Source organism: Pelobates fuscus, chromosome 5 (genome assembly GCF_036172605.1).
Source record: "Pelobates fuscus isolate aPelFus1 chromosome 5, aPelFus1.pri, whole genome shotgun sequence".
Classification (NCBI taxonomy): domain Eukaryota; kingdom Metazoa; phylum Chordata; class Amphibia; order Anura; family Pelobatidae; genus Pelobates; species Pelobates fuscus.
The window spans coordinates 342,759,051-342,780,871 of NC_086321.1; the positions used below are offsets into that span (position 1 = coordinate 342,759,051).

Here is a 21,821-nt window from a genome sequence, read left to right on the forward strand (position 1 = left end):
CTGGTGGAGTCTGATGGTCTTTTTCACTCTTCTTTTCTTTTGTGTCTTTTCTGTCAATCTTTCTTTTATTAAGGCATATTTGAGGGGTACAGAATAAAGAACGGGAAATGCGTAAGAGATTTACAAAATAGGGTCAAAAACATTGCAAGCAGTGGTCATATACATTTCCAGAACAGTAATGCCTCATTTTTTATTTTTGTGCGTTGATGAACTGTATCATATTATCAGCAGGCTAAAGTGAGAGTCAAGGAGTCAAGCGTGGTTCATTCAATGTGTCTAGTGCCTCTCTGTCATGCTATGTCGTATAAGGTTGCTTTTCCGTTACTTCCCGGTCTGCTTAGCCTAGCACATGTGCTGTCATTGTCGTTGGGGTATATACACTACTCTTTAGGTCCGTCTAAAGCCCTATCGCTGCCCATCATGCTATGCTGCCATTGTGTGCTAAGGACAGACGTTTGGGGTATATGTTAGGCACAATCAACATTAAACGTATAGATACGAGCAGGTACAGCTGTCACAGTTTAGTATCAAAAGCTAGCAAGGTAAACCAATAACGTCAGATTACCGTATTCGATTAGATGGACATAAAGGTGCGAAGGTATATTGAAATGTATCAAAACATTAGTTAAAGACATAGCAGAGTATACATTTTTAGGCTAGCACTAGCAATGCCTGCTTAATGGTTCCTAGGTGTAAGGTAGTGACAAGTGATTGAATTTAGCTAGGTTAGAATAAAGTAAAGCAAAACAAAATGCTTAAACATACTAGCGCTATACTGTATACGAAGTGTTAAACAATAAATTGCACGACGGAAACTTATTGCTTCTCCGCAATTAGGTCTGCAGGGTTATAGGCAGTCATATAGTGCCTGCAAGGGAAATCCTAAATTTGCCCTCCCTTCCTTCTATCAACCCTCTGCTTTTCTATAGTACTTATTTTTGTTTTTAATTACCTCCCTCGCCTATCCACCCCCCACTCTCTCTGTCCCCAAGTAACAGCAGGCGCATGCGCTCTGAAGTGGTGCGAACAGTCCAATCAAATGCTTCTCGACGAGAATCATTTGATTGGACTGTGGCAAGGGAAGCAGTGACGTCAGAGAGGTGAGCTTTGCCGGCACTGGATTCAAGGTAATTTTATTGCTTATATTACAGGTTTATTCTAAAAACTAAGAGGACATGCACCAAGTGTATAATGCACAAAAATAAATTTTTAATAAAAAAAAAGCCAAAAAGGGTTGTAGTTACCCTTTAAATTTGATATCAATGTTGTATTACCAGCAGTTCTAACTTTTGTGAATAACCCTGTGTCTGTTTGCATTCTAATAACTCTCATTTTATTAATTTCCTTGTGATCTCTGTTTTTGTGCTTCTCGCGTATTCATGGTAAATATATCAATCTAATATAATAATAGTTTGGTAAAAAAAAATTAAGACGAGCATTGTGTTTGGATAATAAAAAAAAAAAACAGAAAAACTCTAAATTACTAAATTTGTATTTTTCCATTGAGCGTTTAATTATTGCATTTAAAAACTTTGATGTTTTGTATCCAATTGTTTTGTGTTGAACTGTAATTTTTTTATTTCGATATAATTATAACCGTGGCCCCAAAATCAGACATATTTGTAGATGCTGTAATTACTGCTGCCAAATGAGCCTTTTCAAATGTTGTTTACAGTCAAACAATTGCAATGTGTGATACAGCAAGACTCAACTTGCGCTGTTTTTCTTTTTAGCAACGATTTCAGCAAACTTGTGGCGGAAGAGTATCTTAAATTTTTTGATTTTACCGGAATGAATCTAGATCAGTCACTCAGGTAAGTAGCTATATGACAGGAGAAAATGAAAGCTCTTGTGTGTCTATTATATATATTTATTATGAGTATGTTTGCATGTATACAGAGGTAAAAGTTACAGATAAGCCTCAGGTTTGATTGAAAATAAACACCATTCTGGAGATGGTTGTAAAAATCTTGTTTGAAAATTACGGAGTGTTTTATTTTTTCCCTCTTTCCCCTTCTCACCCTGTGATCTTCACACAATATATTTACTACCCTCTGTAAGAATGGTGTCTATTCTATCAAACATGTGCCTTATCTGATAAAAATGATATTACCCAAATTGAGATCAAACTCTGCAAATGAACATAAATTGAAAAGACATAGGGTAATACCGTTTAAAACAAAACACTTCAAATGATGACTTATAAAGCTGGCTCAAACTGCATGCCTTAAGTGAATCACGTATGGACATCTGCTGGGTTCTTTCCAAGATAATGTCGGTTGTACCAACAAAAACGCAGGTTCAGGGGGTTACAAAACTTTAATCATCCAAATATAGGAAATAAGATAAAATGACCATGAAAGTCCCATATGTAAAAAGTCCAAAATGCACCTAGGTGCATTTTGGACTTTTTACATATGGGACTTTCATGGTCATTTTATCTTGTTTCCTATATTTGGATGATTAAAGTTTTGTAACCCCCTGAACCTGCGTTTTTGGTTGTACAACCGACATTATCTTGGAAAGAACCCAGCAGAAGTCCATACGTGATTCATTTAAGGCATGCAGTTTGAGCCAGCTTTATAAGTGGCTCCACTTATGTGAGTGAGACTAACACATCATTTGAAGTGTTTTGTTTTAAACGGTATTACCCTATGTCAATTTATGTTCATTTGCAGAGTTTGATCTCAATTTGGGTAATATCATTTTTATTTGATTTGAGTGCTCTCACCATTCCTTTTCTTAATCAATCACTCTTATCTATTTAGTGGTTATTGTGGCCCACTAAGGTGATTGTAGCACCAGCACTTTATTTTTTTTAGGAATTTTTCACTTGTATATTGTATTTTATGTGCCTTGTCTGCACTAATGTCACTTTAATCCCTGTATCACAACTAGGGATGCACCAAAGTGAAAATTCTAGGCCGAAACCAAAAATTCAGGATGCCCTTGGCCGAAAACCAAAACTGAAAATGACTTTTTTCACTTAATTATTTTTAAAAAAAGTATTTTGTGCTATAATTGTATTAATATTAGAGTTTTTAATAAATTGAATTAACCTAATATGAAAAAAACTTACTTTCTCCCTTCTCTTTTAGGGGTCCTCCCTGCTTAATGTTCCTCTCTCCCCCTCTAGTGTTCCTCTCCCCTCCCTCTTTTTTAGTGTTTTTCCTCCCTCCTGCCCAGTCCCATAGTGTTCTCCCCCCTCCCCTGTCCCATAGTGTTTTTTTTCTCCCCCTCACCTGTCCATAGTGTTCTTTTCCCCCTTTCCCTGTCCCATAGTGTTCTTTCCCCCCTGCCCTGTCCCATTGTGTTCTTTCCCCTCTCCCCTGTCCCATAGTGTTCTTTCCCCCCTTCCCTGTCCCATAGTGTTCTTTCCCCCCTCCCCTGTCCCATAGTGTTCTTTCCCCCCTCCCCTGTCCCATTGTGTTCTTTCCCCCCTCCCCTGTCCCATAGTGTTCTTTCCCCCCTCCCCTGTCCCATAGTGTTCTCCCCCCCTCCCCTGTCCCATAGTGTTCTTTCCCCCCTCCCTTGTCCCATAGTGTTCTTTCCCCCCCTCCCCTGTCCCATAGTGTTCTTTCCCCCCTCCCCTGTCCCATAGTGTTCTTTCCCCCCCTTCCCTGTCCCATAGTGTTCTTCCCCCCCCTCCCCTGTCCCATAGTGTTCTTTCCCCTCTCCCCTGTCCCATAGTGTTCTTTCCCCCCCTCCCCTGTCCCATAGTGTTCTTTCCCCCCCTCCCCTGTCCCATAGTGTTCTCCCCCCCTCCCCTGTCCCATAGTGTTCTCCCCCCCTCCCCTGTCCCATAGTGTTCTCCCCCCTCCCCTGTCCCATAGTGTTCTTCACCCCCTCCCCTGTCCCATAGTGTTCTTCCCCCCTGTCCCATAGTGTTCTTCCCACCTCCCTTGTCCTATAGTGTTCTCCCTCTCCCCTGTCCCATAGTGCTCTTTCCCCCCCTCCATCCCAAGTGCAGTATTCTTGACTTTTAATGTTATCATTACTATCTTTCATTGTGATATATAATCATCTGAATTGTTAATGCAAGCATGTCTGTTAAACAATGCACTACAAAATATATATATATATATATATATATATATATATATATATATATATAAATATAAATAAATATATATATTTCATTTCGGCAAATTTGACCCGTTTTCGTCCAAAACGGGATAGGCTCATTTTATGTGTCGTTATTGTGCTCAGAAATGCTTTAGACTTGAGAAAGGGAGATTCTCCTGAAAGCTTGTTATTCAAAAATTTGGTTAGTCCAATAAAAAAGGTATTACAAGAAACAAATTGTGTCTGTTTTTTACATATGCAGATACCCTTGGCAAGTATTTATTTTGGTACCTTTTTTGTGGTCTTTCAGTATTGGCTGTGATTTTCACAGTGAGAAGCGGGGAAGCGCCTCTAGTGGCTGTCAATGAGACAGCCACTAGAGGCTGGATTAACCCATAGGTAAACATAGCAGTTTCTCTGAAACTGCTATGTTTATAGAAGAAAGGGTTAATCCTAGCTGGACCTGGCAACCAGACCACTTCATTAAGCTGAAGTGGTCTGGGTGCCTATAGTGGTCCTTTAATATTTGTACATTTTCATAAATTGACTACCAGAACATGGAAAGTAAGGCATACGTTATAGTTTTATGGGCAGAACACAGAATTTATCCATTTTTCATTTATTTTTTTGATGTGTGACATTTGTAATTTACTCTAAATGCATGGTACAGTCGTCAAGATATTCCAAAATACTTTCACATATGGCCATATGCTTAATGTAATGTCTTACTGCTCCACATATTGTCTAATGTTCTTATGTTGTTCTCAAATCTATTGCCCTATATGTTGTCGCTTTGCCCCATACGTGTTGCCATATTACCCCATGGGGGTCCAACTTTGGGATGCTTGTAGATTTTCTCACACCATAGAGTGGAGCACCTGTTATGTCTAACAGGTATTGTCTGCTGATTGATGCTGGAATATATTATTCATTATATTGTTTTTTCTTTTTTTTTTCTTTTGCATAGGATATTCTTTAAGGCATTCTCACTCATCGGAGAAACTCAGGAAAGGGAGAGAGTCTTAATCCACTTCTCCAACAGATTCTTTCATTGTAATCCCAACAGCATTTTATCCTCAGGTATTTTCACATCCCTCCGATTACTGCAGATATTTGTATGTAAGAATGCAGGCTCATCTTATCAGAATGTAAATGAATGTACTGGCTTATAGGGAAAATAATTAAAATCATACCTTGCATGTAAATCTTTGCAGATGCCGGTTAGTACAGTAGGAATAAACCAATCTAAATATGAATCATGAAATATTTAAAATCTCAAGTTAAGTAAAAGCAGACCAGCTAGGAGTAGGCAACCAGAGTCTGTGGACTACATCTCCCTTGATGCTTTGACAGCATTATGGCTGTCAGAACATTATGGGAACATTCTGGAGTGCTAGAGGCTGCCTACACAATCACGATACACGAGAACATGCTCTGCTTATAAATAAATTCATTATAAATTACCCTGTTATTGTTATACACTTTGTGGAATCTATATCCTTCTTTCCTGATCAATGTAGCAATATAACACAGGTAACATTGAATCATATAAATATGTGTAATATTATTTATTTTAGAAATAAAAGGAGAAATGATAAAAAAAGAAGGGTGGTGGGGATTCCTATTGAAGGGAATCTTTCAAGAAAAGAATCATGAATTTATACTTTTTGCAAGCAGGAGTAAAGTAAAAAATATGACAAGTATATAAAACGTTGTTTTGTGTACAGAAATATGTATCTATGCCGTTTGTAGGAGAATCAGAAAGCTCTGATTTAAGCTGCTAACATTCCATTCAATTGTATCCAGTACTGTTGTATAGTAGGAGACATGCGGGGAGACCTGATCGGGTTTTTCAGAAAAACCAAGGATTAGCATCATTGTCCATTCTAATTCCCATAGCTGTACGCAGCTCTGACTTTCAGAATTGAACACAGCTAATTGGGCAGTATAGGGTCACTAAATTTGATCCCGGCAGACAAAGGGTAAACCCAAGTGCCCAAGGACAGCACATATATTATGTGACTGGGTACTCAAATGGCAGATTAAATTTAATGTAGAAAAATGCAACGTTATGCACTTTGGCATAAAGAATGCACAAGCAACTTATAGCCTTAATGGAAGAGAATTAGGGATAACAACACACGAGAAGGATTTTGGAATCAAACTATGCAACAATGTGCAATGTCAGTCAGCAGTGGCTAAGGCCAGTAGGGTATTGTAATGTATAAATAGGGGCATTAATATAATTTAGCATTTTTATAAATCATAAGACCACATCTTGAATATGCTGTGCAATTTTGGGCACCTCTTCTAAAGAAGGATATTATGGCACTAGAAAAAGTGCAGAGACAGCTACAAAATTGATAAAAGCAATGGAACATTTTAACTGATGAGGAAAGGTTAAAAATGTAAACCTCTTTAGTTTAGAAAAACTTCATCTCAGAGGGGATATGATAATGCTATACAAATATATTATGGGCCAATACAATCCATTGTGTGGAAATCTGTTCACATACATAGGACACGAGGTGATGCGTTTAGACTGGAAGAAAAAAGATTTAGTCTAAGGCAAAGGAAATGTGTTTTTACCGTAAGAACAATAAGGATGTGGAATTCTCTGCCTGAAGAAGTGGTCTAATCGGAGTCCATACAGATGTTCCAACAGCAAATAGATGCATACTTGCAAAAACATAATATTTAAGAGGGAATTTGTTTCCTAGTTTGTTGCAAATTTGGAAGTGCGTCAAACTGGGTTTTTTGCCTTCTCTTGACTCAACAGCAAAAAATAAATGTGAGGAAGACTATGTAACTATGATAATGGCATTTAAAAATAAAATTATTATGTGATAGTGGCCTTTAAAAATATTACTTTTTCATGAACTAACAGAACATCCAAATTGCCCTGGGCATTAATGTGTGACTTGTAGCTGGGATATATGACCAGAAATATGTTTTACTCTGGATATTGATTTGAAATTCTCCTATAGAGGTATATTGGAAAATTGCTATTCAATTACCAGAGATACATTTATATCTGGTCACATAATCATGCCCTCGGACAGTGCAGGGTGCAATTCATCTTGCGTGAAACGAAATTGAAAAACGATTCACACTTTAACCTTCCATTTTCGGAAAATCCATAGAAAGCGTGTGGAACATTATAAGTGTATTAAAAGAATTTTCAGGTACAAAAAAAACAATACAGTGTCAAAGAAATCCTTCAGCAGCATACATCATCATGGTTACAGTAGAAGAAATAAAAAAAACTCAGAACATGCAAGCTTAAGGGTCAGTCACCTTCATAATTTGATCAATGGCTTACAATAAAATAAACACATGAAAACGCCAGGCTACCAGCTTGTAGTCTTGTGTCCATCATTCATTTTCAAGGTTTCTTGGACAGTTTCTTCTTTTGCTGTTGGTGAGACAGAGAGCTTATTAGTGATACAATGGTGGCAATATACTGTATATTTCACAAAGACTACTGTACAGAAAAACGGTGGTCAGTCAACTGCCCATGCCAAGTTATTTTGGCCAGTACATACATCTAATGTACCTAACTACCAATGTATTGGTTTTAAAAGCTGTGTTTAAAATGGTGCTGCTCCATTAGTAAGGGTGTTTGGAGGAATGGATGATGGAGTGTGAAACATGATACTTGTTTGTGCTAGTTTGCATGTCGAGTTTGGAATCTTGGGGAAAATGTGGAAACATATTGTTTGGAATTATTGTGCCCAATGTGGACATCCAGGTCCTGATAAACTTTAAAACGTATAACTTTATATAAGTTCACATAACTGGATATATAAGTGTATTTATGTTACTTTATACAAATGATTTAGACAATTATAATTATAATTACTGCCAGTTTTTTTAAAGAAATATTTTCATTTGTTTAAGTAAAAAGTATCTTTTAGAAATCGGGTTGGCTTTAATATTAGTGCTTTTTTATTTCTTTGTTTGCAGATGGAGTGCACTGCCTAACCTGCGCGATGATGCTTCTCAACACTGACTTGCACGGACATGTAAGTTACTATGTGTCAATAAGTAATCCCAGAAACAGAAATGTGTAGCACAATGTCACAACAAGTACTTAAAGATACATTCACACCTGAGTATAAAAGCAAAACTCTCATCCCTATAATGTTTAGCTGAGAAGGTGAAATATGTTTCTTCATTATAATTTCTTATAAGTGGCGGTCAACAAGTAGCTGCACACTTACCAAGACACTTATGATTTAAAATCAATTTGTTTTTATGACAGATGCCAGCAGTACATTTGGTTTAGTTTCTAAGATACTCAGCATTTTGTAAATGTCCTTTAAAATGGCAGTGTAGGGTTGTATGTAGCCTTTTTAAATGGTAATTGTTGTCATGACAACACAAGCTTAATCTTAAATTATACTTTGAGCTAGCAGAATTGCTAGAAAATGTCTATATTTCTGTAACATCAAAGGTTAAAACCAGCAATTCACCCCTGCTCTCAGTCAGTACAGTCTGTGATGACCAGCACAGAGATAGGCAGTGCTTTGCATTACTGTCACCAATAACCTTTCTCTGGACTGTTCTTTGTGCTTGAATTAAACCTAAGGGAAAGCAAGGCTTGAAGGGGAAGTAGTGACGAGAGGCAGGCTCTTTGTGAGAGCAGCAACAGCTGCATGGAGAGAAAGAGCCAAAATGATTTTGTGGCTGATTTCTCAAGGGAAGAGTATTTGTCTTCGGGGATTTTATGATCTGTCATTTGCATTGTTTATAGCTGATCAATCCTGAAATAATACATCTGCTATTGATTTGTTGAGAAGATGTGTTAAGTACTTAAATGATGTTCCCTGATAATACGTTAATGATTCACAGCTAGACATGAATTGTAGCTCACACCTCACACAAAAACAAATAAAAGTAGGCAATTTTAGGATTGAATGTGGTTATATTGGATGCTGGAGTAGTTCAATTTGTACACATTTAAAGTGAAATTTAACTTTCTATAATTTATCGATTGATGGATTTTATTTATTTAATTTTTTAACAAATGAATTACTTAAAATATCATCCGAATACATTTTTTTTTTCACTCAATAGAAAATAAAAAAACTAACGACAGTTTTCTTACTTTTTTTTTTTCCTTTGCCCGGTTGGGATTCCATGTTATTTGTAAACTTTAGGTGGTAAGTTCATTTTCCAGTCTTGCTGCAGTGTATTTGTCATCCATTGAAACACATTCCATCCATTTAATCTTGAGCTCTGGCTATTTTAACAGCGTGCAGTGTGTTAACAATATAACATAATGATCTTATTGTGTACGGTGTCAATTTATTCGTTTAAATATCAGGCTTTAAAGAATACCATAGGAGTTTTCAATTAAGTGATTATGAAGGAATTCTATAAACACTTTTTGACTTTCTTTATCACATGCGCACTTTAATCTACATTATTTTATAACTATTAATAATACAGACGGATAGTGTTGTAGAGTTAGATTTTAGAAAACCATACCACCATTTCAACCCTAACTGTGCCCAGTACCATAAAAAAAAAAACGTAAACGCAGCCACCAAGTTAGGTAAGGCAGGAATTCAATGAATTCCATGCAATTGTGTGTTTTTGTGTTTTTGGTGTTTGTAGACAGAAGGCTTCAACACGTCTAACAATAAAACATTCTGAAATGGAGCTATTGCAAAGCATATATTACACACTGATGTTACGATATATAGAATTCATGCATTCACAGGATGTCCGTGGATCCCAGAGATAGAATATAATGTGAACCAAATGTTGAGTAGCTCTGGTTAAGTCTTTAGAAAATTCCCATAACCAGAAGGACATTACCCAGATGGTATCTCTGCATTATACTCCATGCTACTCCATCACCAATATTCTAGACGTAGCATGACGCACCAGGGTTTGTACGGTAGCTTCATTAGCATTTTTTAGGAGAACCAGTAGCTTTACACGCTGACTTTATTCAATTTCACCAAAGAAAACGTTTTGACATACCCACACAACACTGAAATGCCGAACGCTGGTCCTTAAATGAAATAGATAATTTCCCATAGATTATGTTAGTTGGATAAAAGATGCAAGGAGCCATTCTTTTGGAAGCTCTGAAAGTGGATAATTAATCAGAAAACAATCTGTTGGTTTCCAATTTGGTCGTTTTCTTCCTGATGTAGTCTCTTTTACCACCTATATAATTATCTTACCATTCCCTTGCCGATGTGAATGTGTTGAGTGTCTTGTCTGAATGCATGTGTGCATGTGAATGCACGTTAATGCTTTTGTTTATATATATATATATATATATATATATATATATATATATATGCATGTGTTTGTGTAATGTTTGTGATACATGTGTTTGTGTATGTATAGTGTGGAATGTGCAAAGCGTGATGTGTGTGTATCTGTTGTTTGTGTGTTGGGTTCTGGTTGATATTCTTCATATCTGTGGGGATTACTAGAGAAATCACAGAAACCCTGTGTGTTTCCCCGTCAACTGGTGTCTAGCAGGGGTGTTGGTAGGTGGCAGAAAACCCAAGGGTAAATTCTATGGACCCTCCACATACATTGATTTAAGCCACTCCTAAAACCATTCCCATACCATGCCCTAAGTCCAAACCTAAACCCTGATGTATTCTATAAATCACATTATGATATCAAATGTTTGAATGAATTCAGAATTAAACTGTATTTATAAACTCAACACATTTGTTGTATTATCGTCATATCATACTGTATTAATCCTGCACCCACTACAATAAATACCCTGCACCCACAGCACTATTCCTACATTGTGCTGTATATTTTTTTTCCCAGGTGTTTGTTCCTTCTCAATATTACAGGGGACTTTGGAGCTAACAAAGTAGTGGTCCCAGAATTAGACCCATGGTTTTTCAGCACCCCACTCTGGGCTGCACTACTGAAAATTTAATTGGGGATGACGAGGGGGAGGAAAGGGACCATGTTACATTATGTCCAATAAATATGAAAGCAGAAAGGTATATTGAAAGCCAAATGCCCAGTATTAAAAATAATTATTGCTAAACTGTACATTTCTGACTTTTGTGGACTTTGTCAACTCCAAACATTAAAATAAAAGTAGTAATGAGCATGTACAGCTTTGTGAAATACAAAGGGGCAGTCTAAGCATTAAGACCAGTACTTAATAGTACAATGGCTGGAATAATTTGGTTCCTTCTTAATCCGGAATTAGTTTTGTGGTTACAGTTTGAAAGTTGTCTTTTTTGTAGGAGGGCAGCTTTTTTTAATGGGACACTCTAGTCGCCAGAACATCTACAGCTTATTGTATTTGTTCTGGTGAGTAGAATCATTCCTTTTTTTTTTTGCTTTTTGCAATAATTTGCAGTTGTTTCTTTTCAGAGAAAATGCAGTGTTTACATTACAGCCCAGTGATACCTCCACTGGCCACTCCTCAGGTGGCTGCTAGAGGTGCTTCCTGGGGAAGTGCTGCACACTGTGCAGTACTGCCATTCAGTGACTCCACCCTCTGCAGGGAGACACTGAACTTTCCTTATAGAGGTGCATTGAATCAATGAATATCTATGAGGAGATGCTGATTGGCCAGGGCTCTGTTTGGCTTGTGCTGGCTCTGTTTGGCTTGTGCTGGCTCGGCCCCTGATCTGCCTCCTTGACAAGCTCGGTCTCTCTTCAGTGTTTTATTGTTTAAGTGTGACGTTACCATAATGTTTTGAATCCAAAATTTTCCTTTTCCTTTTAACATATTGGTGCTTATTCACTAAACTTGGAATTGGTAGCGAATTGTAAAAGTTAGGCTAAAATAGTGGCTACCACGAGCGGCAGTAACCGCTGACCTATTACATCATAAATTTTGCAGTTTGATTTTCAGTTCACTACTTAGGTATTTAGTGAGAAAATAAAAAGGGTTTTTTTTTTTTTTAGAAAGTGGTTTGCCAAGTGGGAATACATTAAGATCTCAGTTGAACAATACAATGCTGTTATATATATTTATTTTCAATAACCTCGTCGCTCTGGATACATTGCAGTTCTCTGTTTCTGCCTTTTATGTCAGATAATTACACATGCTCTCCGCCACATAACCCCTTCCCCCCCTCGGCAGGTATTCGACAGTGATTTTTCCTATTTCCGTTAGCAGGGATCAGATAGAGGAAAAATGTACCCTCGAGGCAAGCAATGGCTGTCAGCTTTTCCCGGAGCTGCCACAAAGTGCTTTTTTTTTGCAATTGCTGTCTGTGTCTATATGGAGCCATCATTAGTCAAACAAATAAACGCGCTATTGTCCCTATTCATTTCAGCTGGTATTCCTCATGGGCACGTAACTCTCTGTAGAAAGCAGTTTTGCCGAACTGAGCTACGGTGACAGTGTAAGTGCCATTTTCAGCCGTGATTGATGCTGAAGGATTTCTCCAGCCTCTGTTTATTAAACCCTACTTAAAGCGGCATATTTCGGCAAACCTGGCCATTGTTGTCATGTCCTCGATCTTTTAATGTGTAATGTTAAATAGTATGTTAAGTGGGTGAATTGATTGAATTGAAGCTGATTAATTAATAATTCGAGTGCATTTACATTTATATTATTAATGTACGAGGCATGATCTTGGTGGTACAGGACTGGAAGGCACAATAGGTCAAGTTTAACCATTGGCACTGCAGATGGTGTACACATATAATTAAAACATAAAAGCTGAATATGATGCTCACACACAATATACTTCACACGCACACATCACACTTGGTGAAAAAATCAGTGTCTCTTGATTTACTTAACATACAAGGCCCAGCACATTCACTCAATCACCAAACAGCAACTTCAAAGCTTACAGAATTGAATATTTAAAATAAAAAAAATTATATCTGACTTAGGTAAAAATAATGGGGGTTTTGTTACTGTATATGATCATACATGGCATAAACCTGCCACAACGCCAATGTACCTCATTCTTGGCAGGTCCTGTCCTACCCACCTAATGCCTGCTTTTATCAGATTAACCCACTTACTTGGAAAACCCTTTCTCCTCGGGCTCTCTGCAGTGCTAGTTGAATGGGACCCTGGAAAGAGGCACATGTGACAGAGAGAAGTGCAAAACCACGGGACTTGGCCTGGACTCTTAAATATATTTACATATGAAACCAAAAGGGCTGCACTCACCTGAACATGCATACATTATAAGGGTGCTGCTGGGGCCAATTCATACAACATACAATATCTCTTGATTTGCTTACGTGTTCATTTATCCATCCGTCCATCTGTAAAATTATGTAATTGTTCCTTCACTGCCCTATCCATTAATTCTACCTAGGTTGATTCTAAAGCTTAGCACGTCTTAATCCAACTGGAAGGAGCTCAGTCAAGCTAGTAAATGTTAAACCATGTCTCCATCATACGTTAGAATGGTTCGCCATCTCATCATGTGTTAGGAAGGTTATAATTACTAAGTAATTGTGTTAGGAAGGGGATAATTACATAGAGAATATAACAGAGACAAGAGGAAAAAAACCACAATACATTATGTGTACTACTAAAAAAAGAAGGTACAGTCAGTAACAATAGTTGCTTGGAAATGTGAGTCGATGTACAGTAAATATCACAGACCATCTGCAGTGACTTACATTATTTTACCACGAGTTTCTATGACAGCATCGTGTAAAAGAGGCATCTGATATATTTGATGTTAAATATAACATGATTTTTGTAAAATTATGATATATTTTTTTTTATTACCAGAGCTTTTTTTTTTTTTTTTTTTTTTAGTCTTTATTTTGTGTTTTATATAGTAAAGGGTTTTATAGAAAAAAAAAAAGAGGGGGGATACGTGCACGGTATTCACCATAGTTATGCGATTTTATGTACAGTACAGGTGTGCTCATATACAGACATACATTTTCGCTGTTAGGGTGGTGACCCCCATGGTGGGGTTGGGACCTCAAATTTGTGTTACCCTTGAGTGTCGGGAGACCTGAGCTTTTTAATGTTGTACTGTACTACAAACATCAGCCACTGGAGGGCAGTAAATCACCACTGCAGTCATATCAATAAACACATAAAAATAATAATAATAATGAAAAGGTTGCACAAATACAAGCTTTTTGATTTTCTTTTTTTTTGGGAATGTTGTGCATATTAGCAGAAAGTAGCATATGATTCTTAGTGCTGACAGTTGGAGCATAAACATGGTACTTAGGAATATAATTAAAGGATGCTACTTGTACATAGCTTTGAAAGGTATGATGGCTTGATGATGGATGCAGGGAGACAAATATCAGTTTTATTTGGTGTTTTATAGGAGTTTCAAAATTGGGATCTCTGCATCAGCTTGGGACATCATACCATATTCTTTAATGCAAAGTCACAGTGTGGTCGCATGCCTAGATGGCTCTGACTGAGTAGCCAGTGGCCATTTAATTACTGTGTGTTTTTAGGTCCATTATTTCCATAGATGAATCAGTAGTAACCTTAACATGCTTAACGTTCTTACATTTCTTAGTATTTTGAACGACTGGGTTTATACAACATCAGCAAACCTCAGTAACTTAAACATTGTGTGTTTCTTGTCATTGTCATAAGTTGTCTGTGCGATGCGCGCACCTTCCAATTCATTTTATAGATTCTTCTGGGTGAACCTGCAAATGAATATTTGCTATTTTGTATTGTGTGGGTTTTTTTGGGTTTTTTTTGCTTTTGAGATGTTTGTCGTATTAACTATACCAGAATAAATTGTCCTTATGTTGTAGGGTTTTGAACCATATGTTAGATCTACCGTTTTTAGTTTGTAGATTAGATCTTTGTTATCGTGGCAGACCTGTACTTTGTATAGGAAAGCTGGACTGATCTCCAGTTCATAAGGTTTCTCTTGTTTCACCAAAGTGTTGGAATAAACTATTATAGATAGTTATTTGTTTTAATATGGGCGCCTTCAGGAAGGTGGTTAGATAGATAGTGTAAACATTTTTAATTTAACTTGAAATCAATTCAGAAATTACATTTTATGCATCACTTGCATATATCAAGGCATACATTAGAAAATGTCTGCACCAGACACAGAAACTCTGAAAAACTCTATTTCTACAATTTTCCCAGAATTCCATGAAGTATATGCAAAATACAAATAAATTGATGAAAATCTGTCTAAAAGCATATATCTGCCCATTACTAAAAAGAGAGAACTCCCTATTGATTTAAGTCAGTCTTGAAATTCACTGCTGTACGTTGCCTGCAGATCTGAATTTGTGATCAATATTTATACTCTTTGTTACATTTATTAGTACTGGCCCCTATCCATTCTCTAGTCAGTTTCTGTGGAGGTTTGTGCTTGTAGTTGTATAAACACACTAAACGGATGGTTTAGGTCAGGGGTCTGCAACCTTTAAGACAAAAAGAGCCACTTGGACCAGTTTCCGAAGAAAAAAAAAAACTGGGAGCCGCAAAACCATTGCGACATTTAAAACAAATATAACACTGCATATATTGTTTCTTACCTTAATGCTATATATACAGGATCGTGCAGTCAGCTGTCAATCTGAAGAAAACAAGGACTTTCACTTAACAATGTAAAATATATTTTTGCAAATTAATAGCTAATTAAAATGTTTAATTTACCTGGTTAATGGGACTTTTGCTCCTGAACCTCAGTGCTCAGTGTCTGCACATCAGGGCTGTAAGACGTCACCTTCATTTTCACACAGGCTTGCAAGCTGTCATCTGTGAGGCGTGATCGATGTTTGTTTTTAATATAGTTCATGTTGGAGAAGACCTGCTCACATACATATGTGGAACCGAAGATCGACAGGACTCCAAATGCATACTTTTTCATGTTTATATAAGTGTTGGGGATGGCATTCCATGTTTCGAATACAAGTTTGTCCTGTTTGGGAAGGTTTTCAATATCACTCCATTTATGATTCTGAGCCAGAATGGCCTTCTGACGGGCAACATCCTCAAGAGTAGCGGTCAAGTATTTGAACTTGGACACCCATATATCTTTGTCGGCTATATCGGCCAGTTCCATCTCAAGATCAGGTTGACTTACACCTGCAAATGCAGTCATATTCAATAGGGATGGATCGATCGCCAGGGGAGTGACAGGGAAGGATAATGTGTTTTTTTCCTCTCTGAACTCACAGAATCGTTTCCCAAACGAGCTTTGCATTGCGGTGATTGCAAACTTGAAATATTCCAAATTTATCGTATCATGACTTTGTTTGAACTCTCTCAAAGAGGGAAAGTGAGACAGTGTACCTCTCTGGAAATCTTTGACAAACACTGTCAACTTGCGCTCGAATGCCAAAACCTCCTCCAGCATGTGCAGGGCTGTGCCTCCTTTCCCCTGAAGGGTTGTATTTAGCGTGTTTAGATGGGCTGTCATGTCTACCATAAAATGTAATTTTTCCAGCCACTCTGGCTGTTCCAGCTCAGCAAAGGTGAGCTCTTTGCTGGCCAGGAAGGTTTTTACTTCTTCCAAACATGTGACAAAGCGTTTTAGCACCTCGCCTCTGGACAGCCACCGGACCTTGTTGTGAAGCAGGAGGTCAGAATATGTGCTTTCCACCTCATCCAATAGCAAACGAAACTGGCGGTGATTTAAACCCTTTGCCATTATCTTATTAACAATCTGAATGACCACATCCATCACTTTTGTGCATTCAGGGGGAAATGTTTGAGCACACAATGCCTCTTGGTGCAGGATGCAATGAAATGACAGCAGTGTTCTACCCAGCGCCTTCTGCAGTAGAGCCACAAAGCCCTTCTGTGCTCCTCTCATGCTCGGTGCCCCATCAGTAGCCACTGAGACCAGGTGGTTGGTGTTTATTTCTTTAGCACTTAAAAAGTCCAGGACAGCCTTACAGATATCCTCACCCCTTGTTTGGTTTTTTAGTGGTATCAGCTCAATCAGTTCTTCCTGTGGCCCAAAAGAGTTCACATATCGGCAGAACAGCGCTATTTGTTCAATATCACCTTTATCTTTGGACTCATCACAGGCGATGGAGTACGCCACAGCTGAATTAATGTCTTGAATTTGCTGTTTGCTAATGTTTTCTGCCATTTTTAGGGTTCTGTCTTTAACAGTCTTCGCAGAGAGAGGCATGTCTTTGATTTTCTGCACAATTTCATTCTTGTTTTTGAAGTCCATGTATAGATGTTCCGAAATATTAATGAATGCTTCTTTTATATACTCTCCATCTGTAAACGGCTTCCCGTGCTTGACTATTTCCTGAGCGGCTACAAAACTAGCATATGTTGTGGAATTTGCAGACTTCACCCACTTCTTGAAATTATTTTTGCTCCTATCAACCTTCCTCATAAGTTCTGCAATGGCTTTTCGTCTCTCATCTCCATCTGGATATTTTTCAGCAAAGGCTGTGTGTTTATTGTGGAAATGTCTTGCAATATTTGACTTTTTGTTGTTTGCAAATTTCTCACCACATATTAAGCATACTGGTAAACCAGTCTTGTCAGTAGAGAATGCAAATGATTCTGTCCATGTATCATTAAACACTCTGTTTTCTTCAGAAATTTTTCTTTTCTTGCCTTTATCCATGGCTGGCCTACCGGGGGTCCAAAACAGGGACGTAATTAGAAATCAGAGGGCCCCATAGCAAAATCAATGCCCCAAAATGCCATAGAAAATTAATCAGGGCCCCAGTCTACTATAAATCATAATCAGTGCCTGATGTAAATAATAATTAATAATGAGGGCCCAATGTCATCCTCGTCATTATAAAAAGAACTTTGTTGTCACTTTTTTTTCCTTCTGATTGCTTAAAAAGATGACAACAAAGTATTAGTAACCCAGCTACTAAGGATTATGGCTGCGCTATGCTCAGTTACCCTTTATGTATTATGGTCACAATTGTCCACAAAAGCTGGTTATGCGTAACACATTTAATTTCATTATTATGACTGATCATACAGTTTACTACAGCAGATTTCAAGTAGTATCTATTAACAAGTATTAACATGCCTCCTAACATTTCAAATGGACAAAGGAATACATGAAGAACAATATATCTTATTTATACAGACCGATTTCTAACCACATTTATTGTAGTTTAAAGACACATTACTGGGAGTATTATTGCTGTGGAGCTCCGTTATACACTCAGACACATTACTGGGAGTATTATTGCTGTGGAGCTCTGTTATACACTCAGACACATTACTGGGAGTATTATTGCTGTGGAGCTCTGTTACACACTTAGACACATTACTGGGAGTATTATTGCTGTGGAGCTCTGTTATACACTCAGACACATTACTGGGAGTATTATTGCTGTGGAGCTCTGTTATACACTCAGACACATTACTGGGAGTATTATTGCGGTGGAGCTCCGTTATACACATTACTGGGAGTATTATTACTGTGGAGCTCTGTTATAAACTCAGGCACATTACTGGGAGTATTATTGTGGTGGAGCTCTGTTATAAACTCAGGCACATTACTGGGAGTATTATTGTGGTGGAGCTCCGTTATACACTCAGACACATTACTGGGAGTATTATTACTGTGGAGCTCTGTTACAAACTCGGACACATTACTGGGAGTATTATTGCGGTGGAGCTGTGCTGTAGACTCAGACACATTTATTGTAGTTTAAAGACATACTACTGTCAGTATTATTTTGGTGGAGCTCTGCTGTAGACTCACCAACAAAATGGAGCTCCTAGAAAAGAGGGGCAATGATGATAGAAATGAGTGACAAAGGAATTTGGGAAATAGGGACTTCTCCTCCTAAATAGGAATACTTGGGATTTATGTTTTATTATATGATATCAATTACACTTAAAAAAAAAAAAAAAAAATACATTGTACACTAGTGGCACATTAAAATGGATAAAAATGTCTTTAAGTTCTGTCTGTGTAAGTGTGTGGGCCGGGCTCCCCCCCCCCCCCGAGGCATCACTTCACTTACCTCACACTGGTGCCTGGCACGCTGCTGCTGCTGCTGCTGCTGCTGACGGGAGTCTGGACGGATGTCATCTTCCTCCTCGCAGTCGTAGACCTGCATGCGCGCCGCTGCCCTCCGATCTGACAGCGGGCGGGAAGGAGACGTCAGGACGGTGCGTAACTACAGCGCCCGCCACAGTGGGGAGTGTCAGGGCGCACAATGCGCCTCCTCCCCTCCCTAGTATCCGCCCCGGAGCCGCGGCAAAGGTTCAAAAGAGCCACATGCGGCTCCGGAGCCGCGGGTTGCCGACCCCTGGTTTAGGTATTCCAACAGACAATTTTATTATACTTGTACATGACATAGTCATAGTTGTCAACAAATATAACACACAATGCATAATTGTTAAAGACAATTTTTTTAAAATTTAATTTAATTTTTTTGTGGTGCTCAGTTACAGAAAATAAATCCGGTGCATGTAAGGTATGTATAGCATTATCTCAATATGCAAGTGTTTGCAGCTGCACATTTTAACAAACATTTAGACAATAATATAAGTGAGTATAGCAAACAACAGCAAATAAATGGAGCCGGAATATGACGTCATTCTGGCTCCCGACATTACTCTGTGGCACACGAGGGAGCTGAGCTGGAAGAACTCAGCGAGGAAGCTGCCTGCTTTGCGCGCCCACCCGCCAGCCTGCACGCCTGCTAGCATACCTGCACGCTCGCCTTCCTGCCTTCCTACCTGCCTTCCCAGCAGGCTCATCAGCCCAGTCATCAACCAGCCCAGCAGCCCTTCTGGACCATAGGTGAAATATCCACCCAGTACTTAAAAAATTTAAATAAAAAAATAACAATCTGTGAGTGTTAGGGGAAAATGTGTGTGTGTGTGTGTGTGTCTGTCAGTGAATGTTTGTGTGTGTATGTCTGTCAATGAGTGTGTGTATGTCTGTCGGTGTGTGTGTATAGCTGTCAGTGTGTCTGTGAGTGTGTGTGTCTGTCAGCATGTGTGTGTAGCTGTCAGTGTGTCTGTGAGTGTGTGTGTCTGACAGTCTGTAACAGCGTGTCTGTGAGTGAGTGGCTCTGTGAATGAGTGTGTGTGCCTGTCAGTGTGTGTCTGTGAGTGAGTGTGTGTCTGCCAGTGAATGTGTGTGTGTGTGTGTTCGTCTGTTAGTGTGTCTGTGAGTGAGTGTGTGTCTGACAATGAATTTGGGTGTGTGTCTGTGAGTATGTGTGTGTGTTTGTCTGTCAGTGTGTGTATGTGAGTGTGTGTATGTCAGTGAGTGTGTTCGTGCCTGTCAGTGAGTGTGTGTGTCTGTCCGCGTGTCTGTTAGTGAGTGATTGTGTGTGTCTGTCAGATTGTGTCAAATCAGTAAGTGTGTGTGTGTGTGTATCAGTGTATCTGAGAGTGTGTGACTGGGAGTCTGTGAGTGATCATGTGTCTTTCAGTGAATTTGTGTGTCAGTGATTGTGTGTGTCTGTCAGTGTGCGTTTGTGAGTGTGTGTGTGTGTGTGTCTGTCAGTCAAAGTGTGTGTAAACATCCAATTCATATACAATACATCAGTGTTCCCCAACCCCCGGGCCGCGGACCGGTACCGGTCCGTGGATCAAACGGTACCGGGCCGCCCAGGGGTGTGGGGTGTGCGAGCCTGCCGGCTAATGCAGGGCTGGCATTGCCCAAGTGCCAGCCCTGCAATGTGCCTGCGGACCGGAGGGGAGATCAGAGATCTCCCTCCATGGTCTGCAGGCACATTGCTGACAGCCGGCAGGGGAGGGAGTGAGAGAGGACCCGGGAGCTCTTACCTGCAGCTCCTCCGGGTCCTCCTCTCGCGAGATTTGGAGCGTTGCCGCGGTAACCACGGCAACGCTCCAAATCTCGCGAGAGTGAACTCTAGCCCTGTAACTGGGCTAGAGTTCACCTCACCACCACCGGACCACCAGGGAATCCCCACCGGACCACCAGGGACTAAGAAATGTCCCCCCTCCTCCCAGTAAAGGTAAGAAGGGAGGGGGGACATGAATATATTAATTTTAATTAAATAAATTTTAAAAAAGCCTCCTTACCCCCCATACACACACTGCCCCATACACACACTACACACACTGCCCCCACACACACACACTACACACATTGCCCCATAAACACACTACACACACACTACAAACACTGCCCCATGCACACACTACACACTGCCCCATACACACACTACACACATTGCCCCACAAACACTGCCCCCATGCACACACTGCCCCACAAACACTGCCCCCATACACACACTACACACATTGCCCCACAAACACTGCCCCCATGCACACACTGCCCCACAAACACTGCCCCCATGCACACACTACACACACTGCCCCACAAACACTGCCCCCATGCACACACTACACACACTGCCCCACAAACACTGCCCCCATGCACACACTACACACACTGCCCCACAAACACTTCCCCCATGCACACACTACACACACTGCCCCATACACACTGCCCCCATGCACACACTACACACACTGCCCCATACACACACTACACACATTGCCCCACAAACACTGCCCCATACACACTACACACATTGCCCCATACACACACTACACACACTGCCCCACAAACACTGCCCCCATGCACACACTACACACACTTCCCCACAAACACTGCCCCATACACACACTACACACATTGCCCCATACACACACTACACACACTGCCCCACAAACACTGTCCCCATACACACACTGCCCCACAAACACTGCCCCATACACACACTACGCACATTGCCCCATACACACACTACAAACACTGCCCCACAAACACTGCCCCATACACAGACTGCACACACTGCCCCACAAACACTGCCCCATAAACACACTA

At 39.5% G+C, this 21,821-nt stretch overlaps 1 protein-coding gene across 4 annotated transcripts in view; it reads left to right on the forward strand.

Annotated features, from left to right (window-relative positions):
* PSD3 (pleckstrin and Sec7 domain containing 3) overlaps positions 1-21,821 on the forward strand; it is a 492,046-nt gene that overhangs the window by 239,438 nt on the left and 230,787 nt on the right. For all 4 annotated transcript variants that reach the window (XM_063455812.1, XM_063455813.1, XM_063455814.1 and 1 more), the window contains 3 exons: positions 1,734-1,814; positions 5,033-5,145; positions 8,032-8,092. In XM_063455812.1, the coding sequence (XP_063311882.1) occupies positions 1,734-1,814; positions 5,033-5,145; positions 8,032-8,092 (255 nt within the window). The remainder of the gene's footprint in view (positions 1-1,733; positions 1,815-5,032; positions 5,146-8,031; positions 8,093-21,821) is intronic.